Source organism: Anoplopoma fimbria, chromosome 4 (genome assembly GCF_027596085.1).
Source record: "Anoplopoma fimbria isolate UVic2021 breed Golden Eagle Sablefish chromosome 4, Afim_UVic_2022, whole genome shotgun sequence".
Classification (NCBI taxonomy): Eukaryota; Metazoa; Chordata; class Actinopteri; order Perciformes; family Anoplopomatidae; genus Anoplopoma; species Anoplopoma fimbria.
Window position 1 is genome coordinate 17,979,097 of NC_072452.1, and position 13,186 is coordinate 17,992,282.

General features: G+C 39.2%; 1 protein-coding gene across 2 annotated transcripts in view; it reads right to left on the minus strand.

Annotated features, from left to right (window-relative positions):
* Positions 1 to 3,458: 3,458 nt before the first annotated feature.
* The window catches only part of diaph2 (diaphanous-related formin 2), a 354,189-nt gene continuing 344,461 nt past the window's right edge, over positions 3,459 to 13,186 (minus strand). For both annotated transcript variants that reach the window (XM_054597377.1, XM_054597376.1), the window contains one exon: positions 3,459 to 7,026. In XM_054597377.1, coding sequence (XP_054453352.1) covers positions 6,962 to 7,026 — 65 coding nt within the window. In that variant the 3' untranslated portion in view covers positions 3,459 to 6,961. The remainder of the gene's footprint in view (positions 7,027 to 13,186) is intronic.

Here is a 13,186-nt window from a genome sequence, read left to right on the forward strand (position 1 = left end):
AAAGTCACTGTACAGTATGTCGAAAAAAGTCATAGTTTAGCCTGTCGAAAAAAGTCATAGTATAGCCTGTCAAAAAAGTCATAGTATAGTATGTTGAAAAAAGTCATAGTATGGTAAGTGTTAAAAAAGTATAGTATAATTTAGTATTTTATGTCAAAATTCTTATACATAGTATAATATGTTCAAAGTATGTCCAAAAGGTCATAAAAACATACTATAGCAGGTAAAGAAAAGTAATTCAAATTGTATCATGTAGCATTTCATGAAAAAGTCATATTATAGTATTTCAAATAAAGCCATTTAAAGCATGGTAGGTCGAAAAAGCCTTAAACAAAGAAAAAGTTTAGAATGTCCAGAAAAAAAGTAATATCATCATATTAAAGCCATACAATAGTATGTTGAAATAAAGCCATGGTATAGAATGCTGAAAAAAAGGTAAAAAAAGAAGGTATTCTATTAAAAATGGCATGGTATAGTATGTCCTAGTCAAGTCTCTCATTTAAAAGTCATGATATTGTGTGCTATAAACAAATATGGCAGAGTGTGGTTTAACAGAAATCAACTCATACAAAGTCCTAGTATAACAAGTCATATAAAAAAATCATGAAATCGTAATGGTATTGTATGTAATGTAAAAATTCCTTATACGTCATAAAAAAGTAAAAGTATAGTTTGTAATTCAATAACATGTAATTGTTATTGCATAATGTGTAAGAAAAGGTCATGAAAAAGTATTAGCATAGTATGCCCTTAAAAAGTGTGGGTAAAATAAGTAAAGAAAAATGACCAGAAAAAGTAATACACTGTATGTCGTAGTCAAAATATGTTATAAAAAGTCATTGAATAGTATGCTATGAAAAAAGTCATGGTATTGTATTACTTTAAAAAGTCATTGTTTAGTATTTCAAAAAATGTCATTGTATACTATGTCATAAAATTATCATAAAACGTCCTAGTATGGTATGTAATAAAAAAGTTATAAAAAGTCATAGCATAATACATCATTATAAAGTCATGGTATGGTGTGTCATAAAAAAGTAATTGTGTAGTATTTTATCAAAATGTCATGTTTATAGAATGTCATAAAAAGTCTTAGTATAGTAGACCATATAAAAGTTGTAGAAGTATACATTGTAGAAGTATGTTAAGTGAAAGCCACTGTATATTATGTGATAATGTAGTATGTAATCAAAATGTCATAGTATAGTATGCTCTAAAAAAGTCTTAGTGTTGTAGTAAAAGGTTCACATTATACTATGTCTTAAACATCTCATAGGATAATATGACTTTAAAATCTAAAAAAAAGTACCTCATAAAAGAAATCATAAAAAATGCATCTACTAGCCTGTCCCGGCTCATACCTGCGTCTCATCATCAATACCCTGTGACAACTGGTGCTGCATTGCAGTAGATGGTCAGCTTATTTGACACACTTTAATACAGAACTATTTATGGCACACACACCTGCAGCACATTAGACAAGAAAATTCTCACCCATACAAATTTATCAAACACCCATTTACCCTAAACACACATATGCGTACATTTATCAAACTCTCATGTTCAAGTAAAATGTGCAGCTTGAATAAGATTCCTCCTCAGACAGAATTAGCTCAGATAAGGAGGGAACTGTTACTGTCGGCTTTGTCTGATCTCCATAATGTTTGCGTATTGTCAAGTAGGTTGAAACGCAAAATGAAACATAATTATGTTGTTTGCCTGCTGACAACTGATCTGTCACCAGGCGCATTAGAAACACATCTGTGTATAGTGTGAAAAAAGAGGGTGGGGAAAGAAATGAGAACTTGTGTGGGCCTGGCTCATCTCTCAGACTCTGACAAGGCTACTTACCTGGAGGTTATAAAATAAAAAAAACAGGATCAAATATACAAATAAGTAAAACCTGCCACATACACACAACTGTAGCTCATTAGCCGAACACACATTCCGTATCTCGGTCCTAGTTCTACCTTCCCAACCAAGACAGATCGCTCACCCTCAGTACAGAGCACAATTATAGCAGACCAGAAAATATAGCATGGGGGGTTTAATCTTTCTGGATCACCTGTAAAGTCAAGAAGATAAAAAAGCCACCCTTCTCCATAAATGCAATGCTGGTGCCTTGTAAGGAACTAGGTTGGCCTCTTTCAGCATGTTTACTTGCAGCCAAGTACAAATTAACCTCCCAAGATCAACAATAAACCTAATTAGAGTTGTGTTCTGCAGCACACATCTCTAAACACAGATCACAGCTTGTTGAGAGATGAATCTCCATCTGTCTGGCTGCACACTGGGAGGAGGAACTCAGAGAAGTCCCAAGATTCACCGAATGAAGCTATGTGTGTGTGTGTGTGTGTATGTGTGTGTGTGTGTGTGTGTGTGTGTGTGTGTGTGTGTGTGTGTGTGTGTGTGTGTGTGTGTGTGTGTGTGTGTGTGTGTGTGTGTGTGTGTGTGCAGGAAGAAAGTGAGAGAGGCCCTCGTGGCCACAGGGTTAGTTCCCCATGTCAGCCTTTATTTTATGATGTCATGCTGCAGCAAAGAAGCAGGACATGGCACATGCAGGGAGAACATGGTATTGGATTTGAGCAAGTTTGAGGGGTGGGGGGAGTGGGGGAGTGTAACACTAAGGGGCTTAGACAGGAACAGCTCTGCCCTGCCATTTGACACTCACTCCTGGGACTCAGGCAGCCAGACAGGGAGGAACACATGGGTGTGGAAAACAGGAGAGTCACTTCACCTCACACAGTGAAGCACGCACACACATACACAGTGTGTCCAATTTTCCCACATTTGCTGAACTAAAATAAAATATGGTCTCACATTTTATTATCAATTATAAAGTGGGATTGCCTATAAAAGAATCAGGCACAATGTTTGTTTTTCTGACTGTGTACAAGAGATGAACTCCACGGAAAATGTTTCCCTGGTTATCGCATTAAATCTGTCAGTATCAAATGATAAACAAATTATTGAATTTCAATGCTTTCTCTCCTTGTCCTCCAACATGTGCAGAGGAAATTTGTAGTGACAAGAGAAATTTAAGGTTCGAAAAATGATTAAAAAGGGCAATTTCTCTGGATATGTATTTTCTTACTCTGTAGTCATTTCCGTAAGCTGCCGTTGGACATGACAGCATTATCACTTTGCTTTTGACACTGTGGAAGATAAAGCAGTGGGGGCACCAAGGTCCAAATATGTTGCTGCTATGGGGAGGAGCTCCGTCCGATTCATCGTGCACTGACACCTAGAGCTCTCTGTAATCCCTGTCCATAAATCAGCATGGGGCAGGTATCTTCTGCCCTGCCACAAAGTAAACTGAGGATGCAATTTTACACCAGAAAAAACAAAAGGTGGAGACTTAAAAGTAAAACAAACAAGGGTTGATTTAAAAAAAAAAAAAAAAACCATTTAAATACTTCAATACACAAGTAAATAAATGGAAGACAAAAAGACAAAGAATCTTTCAGAAATCAGTTTATATAACAAAGTGGTTATTATTTAGTATCATATTCCATTACATATTCTATGGTAGGACAATGTGCATAACCATTATGTTTTTTATTCATGGTCTCAAGGATACAAATAAACTTAAAATGTTACAAATATAAATGTTTCTTAAGACAATAAAACATACTCAATGACAACTAGGAGGGTAGGCAGGGATATGGCAGCTTACACATCATGGTTGGAAAGGGTTTGTCAACAGTTATGAGCGTTGTTTGTTGGTTCAGCCGCATGGGTCTTCCACAAATCAATAGTAAGCACTCACAACGTAGGAAAGAACTGGATATGTGGCAGCTGGATCTATTTACCAAAAGAAATACTTTGCAAATATTTCACTCTGTTAGTAGCAATGTTGTATTCAAACATCTCAAACAACTCTTCCTCTGCCTGAGCAGAATATCTTGTGAGGTAAAGTACACAGTCATTGACTGTAAGTTAGACTGCAAACTTTTCTCTTAATTAAATCGCTTGCCACCAATCACCACCAAAATGACATTGTATACAGTTTTTTGATAAATCTTTCATACCCCTGCCTCCTCAATTTTACAATTACCATGGGCACAAGTCATATCACCAGATCAGGTTTGTTAGTCACAAGCTAAAAATACAATGGGATGATCGGCCTGTCTAGAGGCAGTTTTTTTTACACTAAAATGATGGAATAAATTCAGGTTCTTTGACATGAAACACTCCTGCTATTTTCTACATAAACACAGAATTCTTACTGATTATCCTAAAAGATGAAATGGAGTAGGTTTGGGGGGTACAACAATCACTTACAGGGATGATGACAGTGTTGTCATTGTAGAAGTTTCTTGCATGATCTTAAGTTGCCTGCACTAAAGCTGCTTTTATTGAGAAAAAATGATTTTAACTGTATGATGCACTTTTCCTATTCAATGTTGCATTGCATTGTTTGTTCAAAGTAATCACTGTTGCAAGAAAGATGCATGATCTGAACTTCTACAATTTTTGACACCTTCGCTCTTTGCACATTATGTTCTACAATGGCATCATGACAATAGATTTTTTTTTTCTTAATTGCAAATAAGTTACGTCTTACAAAAGAGTTTGAGTGTTTTATTTTAGAAAAAAAATACTACATGTCTATCATTTTGTTACCACATCTAAATGGCCTCCTCTGAATTGCAGTTCCAAATTGGATCTATTTGAATGAAATTAAAAAGACATTTTTTGTATTTCTGTACAATTTTTCCAAGACTTTGACAAAAAAAATAATTGTACCTCCCTTTGATATACAAAACAAAATAATAATAATAATAATAAAAAGGAATTTTCCGTCATTGTACAGTGGGAACTGTGTATCCACCCACTCCCAAAAGGTTGGCACATGTGAATTTTTTTTTAAATTGATTTATTAATCAATAAAAGATTTCGAGTCAATTTGAAAACAACAAACTACTGGTTGTTTTGGCATATACAGTATCCGATCACAAGGTTAAAAACACCAAACGTCACGCCTTTGTCTCATTGGTGTTGAGGGAGAACAGATATCCAATACTTTACTAAGTTGTACAGGTGTGGTGGTGTTGAGGACAGAGGGTGGTTTGCAATTACAAAAATGAAATCAGTGCCTTTCATGGCACATCTCTATCCCTGCTGTATTCAACACACCCTTTAAACTCCAATCCACGCACAATCTCTTATGCGGAAACCTCATTCTCTATGTTTTCTCTGTGTAACTGCTCGAACCCATTAAACAGCAGGAGAACTATTGTCTTCTTAAAAACGCAGACTTCTCGAAGCATTGTGGATGCACCTTGAGCCGAGATGATGTGTAAAATTGCGTTTTTAGAAGCATGCAGGCTGGGAGAGGAAGCATCATGAAACAGACACATCACAAGCAGCACTCGCAGATTGTTGAAATGAAAAGTCTCCATCTATTCAGGCAAGGAGTCAAGCACTTCCTATTTTGCCTGGGTTCCTGTCCGATTACTGAGCTGGCATAGCGCACTCACACACAAACATACAGAGACACAAAGCCTAAAGCAGAGTTATGGTATTAAAGTATCTTGTGTTATGGAAAAAAGGGTCACTTATGCTATTAGTGCTGGGGAATTGGAGGGCTTGGGAGACTCACTTGCTAAGACAAGCATCATCTTGTCTTCTCTTGCCCCTTAGTCGAATATTTGGGTCGTGCCCACTCTCCATGTGGATTCAGTGGTTGTTTTTAGTAGCATCTGCTTACAGTTTAGGGCAGTGAGGGGACAGGGTCGCTCTAGGCATGAATATATGAATAAATATTTCACGTAAAGAAACTGTGTGACAGTGGGTCCTTACAGAGTAGCAAAGCTTACAGCAAAGTTTATGTTAACTATTTTGTACAAGAACAACAAGCACCAGGTGTAAAATTTTCATCAGTATGAATAAAATACGTCGTGTGGTTCATTTAAGCCTAAAAACATTTCATATTTTGATCTACAAAATGTACCCATGTATCGAAGCCCTGAAAACCTCGGTCACTGCAGGAAATGTCAAGGGGTTGTGTTAGATCCTCGCGGCAGTTATATGCATTTATAAATGTGTCAGTCTCTCATGTTAACAGCAAAAGCGACCTTGGGACAAAGATCAGCACCTGGAGGCATTGGACAGATATTACACAACTAAAAATAAAACGCATCCTGTCTAAATGGAGATTACAGTTTCAAGATCCATGAGTCACATGCTCTGAAATATTGGCGCAGGCGAGCAAGCTCTTGTGGCTTATGTGAAATATGTAATGAAATGAAATTATTATCTGTTCATTTGCTAGTAACATTGTCTTGAAGTTGGTTGAAGGAAGAATTGACAGAAAATATAAAACATTTTAAGTAACCACTCCCTCCTCTGTGAAGAGTTCAGAGACTTGTTGAAGAAAACTTCTGCATCATCGTTCTTTTAAAGGACCGCCGACCCTCTGCCCCGTTGCTTAATGTTCTGTGTGTGGTATATTTTTCAGGACGATAAGCGTACACTATGGTGCAGTCCTTCTTGGCAGAATGTTTATTGATGTTTCATGTCAAATCTGTATATGAACTGTAGTATTTTGATTAAAAAAAGGATTAGAAGAAGCTTAGACTTGCAGGAATCGGAATGGATTTCCAAGCAAAGCAAACCTTTCTTTAAAAACAGCAGCAGCCTTAAAAAATATATTGTTTTGTTTTGATAAACCAAAACCATCTGGAGAGGACATGAACATTAAGAGTGAATGTGTTGAATAAATATGTAAGGCATCAGATGAACAGCATGAAAAAAAAGTCTGCTTTTGATGTTTTGTAGATGCGTCCGGTGTATGTGGATTCTTTCATTTTTTTTGTTCCATACTTGTTGCTGTGTGTGTATGCGTGAGTGCGCGCTACAGTGGCGGGTGTTCTGTCCCTCCTTCAGATGTCATCCAGGTCTCCACCTCGCAGGCCTCTTTGGCACTTATCTAGCGTCTTGTGGTAGGCGTGGGCGATCATCGAGCTTGGTGATTTGCGTTGTGGCGTGAACGAGACCTTTCCAGGACAGCGCGGCGGTTGTCTGTTCAGAAAAAAAATAGAAACAACAGAGAATCAGTGAGACTGAGACAGTGAGAATGAGAAAACTAAAAAAGGGTGCTGTTACACTGATCCATACAGGCAAGCAGGAGCTCAACTAAATGAAAGAATGTATAGAGAACCTAAAGGGGGCAGACAAAAGAGATGGAGGAGGAGATAGGAAAATGTGAGATGTCTGAGAGCTGAGCAGCAGGTGAGGACGGAGTAACATAATACACTAATGGAGATGAGGTGCTTTTGTCTGAAAGCACAGTAACTCCATACAGCTCCTGATCTTAGCTTCCACTCAAGAGCTCCTCCACTCCACAAGGAGCACACAAGGACTCCACGACTTGTTGGTGTTATACGCTTGTGCTTGATTAGTGGCAGTGGAGGTTTGTGGTCAGGAAGAACTTTGGGGTTATTCTCAGTTGCCAGTTCTATGACAGAGTCATACAAACACTGCTTCCCATGCTATCCAACCATGTCTGCCCAGAAATGCCCATGGCATCCGCTGGGCAGCCAGGTGGCAGGTGGGGCTGGACAGAACCAGGAAGCATAGCCATGGAGATGACTGCAGGCACACCCACACAGGACTGCCTGGTGTTTCCAAGCATGCCGCCACCACCAGTATGCCCATTACTCAGTGCCAGCTGTAGGGTGCCAGGCGTCCCGGGCCTGGGCGTTGTTTAATGGCTTTCGCTCCATCCATCATGTCAGGTAATGAGCTGAGAGTGACTGTGATGGCTAGGAACATATACACAAACCTGTGCGGACACACACACACACACTAGGACTCCCACCAACATAGTGTAGTACAGAAAGCCCTCCTTCAGATTGGATACAAAGCATCATGCAGATGGTGCACAGGAGGAGAGAGGGAGAAAGAGGGAAGGCCGGAATAGAAAGAGCGAGAGGAGGACAGATAGAGATGTTAAAAAAAAAAACAGATGGAAGGTTCTGTATTATTCGCTTCTTTTGGTTTAACATATGTTATTATTCAGGTGATTGTTAGAGCTAACATGGTCTGGCAGCGTGTCCAAAAACATCATCACTATCTATCCATGCACTACTTTTTTACATTCACAGGTTGTCCTGTTTACAGACTGTAAACAGGACTTAAACAACCTTCCTCCTTTCAAAACTAGTACACAAAAAAGAACAAGGACAGAATTGAAAAAAAAAAGTAGATCACACACTATCCATCCCTGCCAATCATTTGGAAGCCCAATTTCTGCAACCTAATTTTTGAGTAAGCAGTCCCCTTTAACCCTCAGTCTTTCAGGGGAGCATGAAAAACAGCTGGGCGAATATAGACGCAGGGTGATCTTAGGCTACATCTAGCTGTAAATAGGATGGGAAAAGACAGCGAGACGGAGGAAAGAAAAGGCTGGAACAATCCACAAACAGACCTATAAAAAATGATAACTAACTGGGGTTTGAATACAGACTGCAGTAGTAATATTTTCCCAGTGAAGCACAGCAAGATATACACACATTATATACAGAAAACCCATCGTTAAATCCATTTTTCAAAACTGTACATTTTTATTGAACACTCTTTAGTTTGTGGCAAGTGATTTCATTACAGTAAACCATAAGCAGCCTAAGTCTTGCCATCAGCTCTCTACAACAATACAGCATACTCAGAGTCAACCTTGGTGTTGATTCAAAGTAGAGGTGTATTGATACGTGTATGAGAAGTGTGCACTAAACAAGAGCACCCAGTTGTAGTTGTCATTTGAAAAGGCAGCAATGTGTGTGCTTTAAACTGAAAACAATGCAGACCATAAGTGTGACCACTTGTGTGTAAACCCTATAAACATGTAAAGCAGGCCGTTTTTTGTGGAACAACGAATGAAAAGTGTCCTTTTGGGGGTCGCCTAAATACATGGGAAAGCTTTCGACAAAGTCGTCAAAAAACCGGGAAAAAAACTTCCAGCAAAATACATCTTCCATCACAGGATCCTTGAGCGGAGAGCTATTGGCTTTTCAGAAATACTTTTTCTGTTCCTATCTTCAGGTGCATAAAAGCCCATATTTTCCAACCCCACATCAATCTATCACAACAATTGAACAAACAGCAGCCATTTCTACTGTGGGGAGAAACATTACTACTAGCCTCTACTGAATTGAACGCTTCAAGCACACATATACAGACAAGGGAAGGGAACAACGTGAGACTTGGGGATAGGAGGAGAGATCCACACAGAAGACAAACTCTACGGTTATTTGCAGCACTGATTGCTCTACTCGCATTGGTTGTGATGGCTTCTTTACCTGGTTCTCCCAGCAGCACCATCTTTCCGAGTTACAGTAGGTGTGACGCAGAGAGAGGAGCACAAGAACGGGAGAAGAAATTGACAAAAGAAGAGCAGGTATTCCATGTTACAGCAGGGAGATGTTGGCATACCAGAGCTTAATTAAATGCTGGCACCCTTTCTCAAAATGTTACTAAATGCACCAAGGATTTCCATAAGGGTGGGGATCTGGAGGGGGAAGTCCCTGACACTCACATACACACTATCACGGTCTCCCTCACAAACACACACACAAAAGGAAATACACTGTTGCTTAAGTGTTTAAGTGGTACACAGAAAAGCCCTATCCATTGCTTTGAGGAACTCTCTGTCACTCACAGACACACACACACACACAAACGTACACTCTAACTCTAACACGCACAAGCATATCCTTGCATGTATATCATGATGATCTCTGCCACAAGGGAGAGGCTCTGAATAAGACAAAATGTAATAGGAGGAGGGAAGGATGCCAAGATTACTTAACAGCTAATGCAGAGGCCTTAAGCCAGTTAACTCCAACCCTCTCCTGACTGTTTGGAGGGCCTCTAGTGAGATGTCATGTCATGTTATGATTGAGCCGCAATTTCCCTAGTGGATTCTCCAAAAGAGATTAAATACCATAATGTCTTTTGTGTTACTGTCATCTTTGGCTAATTACACGGAATTACATCATGATAAGGCTCTATGATCCGCAAAAGAAGGAAAAGCTGCCAGTCATCTATCAAACGCTTTCAGCATGGGATACTTTGAGGAAATGCCTCTCAGTGGCCGGTATAAACAGGAAGACTTCTGGAGGGATTATGCTATGTTAGTTAAATATCATCTGGGTAGCATCAGACCCTGGGCCAACAGCTAAACATGGTACTCACATTCATCAAGGCCACAATAACAAGGTCAGGCTCACATAATCACCTCTCATGTGTGTAAATAGCTGCAGAAGGCAACCATGATGTATCATAAGGCATGACCGGAGCTCCATCTATTTTAGAATTAGCTTTGCAAATCATGCATTCGCTGTATTTTGTGCTAAACAAGTGAGCAACGACATTATTTCTCTGACATGTCACCGCCTTTGCCTAATTCACTCTCAGAGTCACTCTGCACTTCATATTTTTGATAACATAGAACATAATAAAGGTGATTAAATCTCTGCTTGCTGCACATCAACACGTTGTGTTTGCTTCTCTGTCGAAGGGGAGAGCGTCTGCAGCATTAGCAACAGCAACAGCAACAGCCGCAACCCTTCTATCACATCTTTTCATCTTCTGCACCTCCCTTCCCCCTTCCCCTCTGCCAGCCTCCAAGCTACAGAGTAATGGAACTCCCTACACAGAAACAAGATACGGTGTATAAATGGGATGCAGAGGGAGAGAAGCTATTTCTTCCAACTGAAAGTTATGGGCTGGGTATCGCAAAACTACAGTCGTGGCAAACACAGCCCCCTGTTCACTGGTAAGAGTAATCACCCCAAAGAAGGGGGAGGGGAGGTGAAAAAAGAAGAAAAGGTGATTTTAGTCATGGAGATGGAGCTGGAAAAAAAGAGGGGAGTGGGAGGATGATGGGTACGGTGTGTTAAAGAAGAAAGAATGTCGGGGACCCTTTTCTATCTGATGTTAAGTCACTCATTGATTTATAACACGCAGTTGAAATGTATACAAACCAATGCATAGTGGAGGATTAAAGGATTAAAAGTCAAACACGCTTTCTATCAGCTATTGCAGTGTATAGGTTATTTTTTTTGGGGGAAAAATATCTATGTTCTCAAAAAAGAGCAGATTGATTTGAACCAACTTTCACTCAGATTTCACGTCACCAAGCATCCAAAAGTTGTTTATTATCCTGCTGCAAGAAGACACCGTAATTTACAGTTAATATCTAACTTCTGGTAACAAAAAAAGGGAAGAGAAAAAAGATTATTTTGCGTAAGAGTTTCTCTTGGTAAGTAAAAAACCCCCCCAAAAAACGTATGACAAATTAGAAATGCTTGTAATTAATGAAATAGTGATTAAATACAAATTTCACCTGTTTAAACATGTTAAAAATAAACACTGTAATGGGGAAATTATTGAAATATTGCTACTAACAAAAATGTTTCATAAGTATAACTTTGATTTATCAATGCCTTGCAATTCCACTCACAAGAAAGGTGCAGGCATACATATACTACAATTTTCTTCACATTGACTTACAAAAAAGATATACAAAAAGCTATTCTGTGTTTCAACTAATGGGTTTCAGTATGGAGAGAGTTGACTTTTATTCTTATGTTTTTATCTAATTTACTATATTGATATATCCAGTTTCTCTTATTCTGCCACACCAACATTTTCACTGATCGATTTCCTATATGTCCTAGAATGACTTTCACAAATTCCCTGGGTAATAAACATGTAAATTTCAAAGACGACTATACGTGGCTTATGGATATTCTTTGCTAGCCAACCTCTCTTTGAATACAAGGACGCATCTGTGATCCTCATTGTCAAAACCCAACGTGCCTTATGGCTGCACAACAACACAAACCATGGTGTTTTATGGAGAAACTATTACATTACATTACATTACAGTCATTTAGCAGACGCTTTTATCCAAAGCGACTTACAGGAAGTGTATTCAACATAGGTATTCAAGAGAACTACTACTACTACTATTCTCTCTGACTTTCCTCCCAAGTTTAACAGTATATTTACCTGTAACCAGTGTGTTTTAGTTTGTTTTTTAGTAAGTATCATCTAAATAAGGGGAGTGTAAAAATGCCAGAGGATCTGAGTGTGTGGGGGCTGCAATCCTTTGCTTGATGTGTTTTGGTGTGTTTTCTCAGCATGCCATAGCAGGCAGAGGCGATCAGAATGGCATGACAGAAGGAAATGCCTAAGACAGGCCTGGATAATTCTCCCACTCTGTGTTTTCTCACTCCCTTCTGCGCCACACTGTCTGCCTCACATTTCTTTCTCTTGCCCTCCCCTACTTGTATCATTTTAATCCTCCTTATTGCTGACATTACCTCCAACGTTAACTACAAAAAGCAGACCACTTGTGATTTCTAAAGACCCAGGAAGCACAGAAAGCAATCTAAACACTGACAACACACTTTAACTTGAAATGGACACTAAATCTTGAAGAATTCAGATTAGGCATGCATGTATACAAGTTCACCATCTTGCTTGACAGTTTGTATACAGCATTTGGAGGCAAGTGTGTTTAACTGACAGTCTGTTGAGATAAACGGTAATGAGGAGAGGTTCGCAGAGAGCAGGGAGATCATAACACATGCAATCGGTTTTGACAGCGCAGGGGTGTGTTTAATCTTTAAATGCTTCTATCACCACTCTATCTCACTGGGTACTGCGATGTGCATCTCTGGCGATACTGGTGACTGACCCAGAAAGTAAATTCAGCCATTCAACTCCAACACTGATGCCCCGCAAACAGCCTCTAACAACTCTCTATCCCTAGATTCCATTTTAGTTCCAAATTGTCTTTGACAAAAACTGGGCTGTTTACAGTGACTCAAAAAATGGCATCAGGGCAGATTTTCTTGCTGCCTTTCCCTCCGTTTCGCAACTAGCCCCATCTGTCCTCAAAGTGCTTTTATTGTCAGACATACTTACTACCTCTTGGCAGAAAATGTTCAGTTTCAGGAGAGCAGGAAATCACTGCATGTTCATATACAAATGCGAGTGAAGAAAAAGTACTAGTTTATCTTCTCAGTGGGTTAGCTTTGACAGGTCTACCAAGGACAAAACAGCAGGAGAGATAAAAAGAGATTTTGCGTGTGCAGGTAAAACCTGTGTGCACTATATGCTTTTGTAGCTCTGTGTAAATCTATGTGTGTAGTAATCTAAAAAAATCCATCTT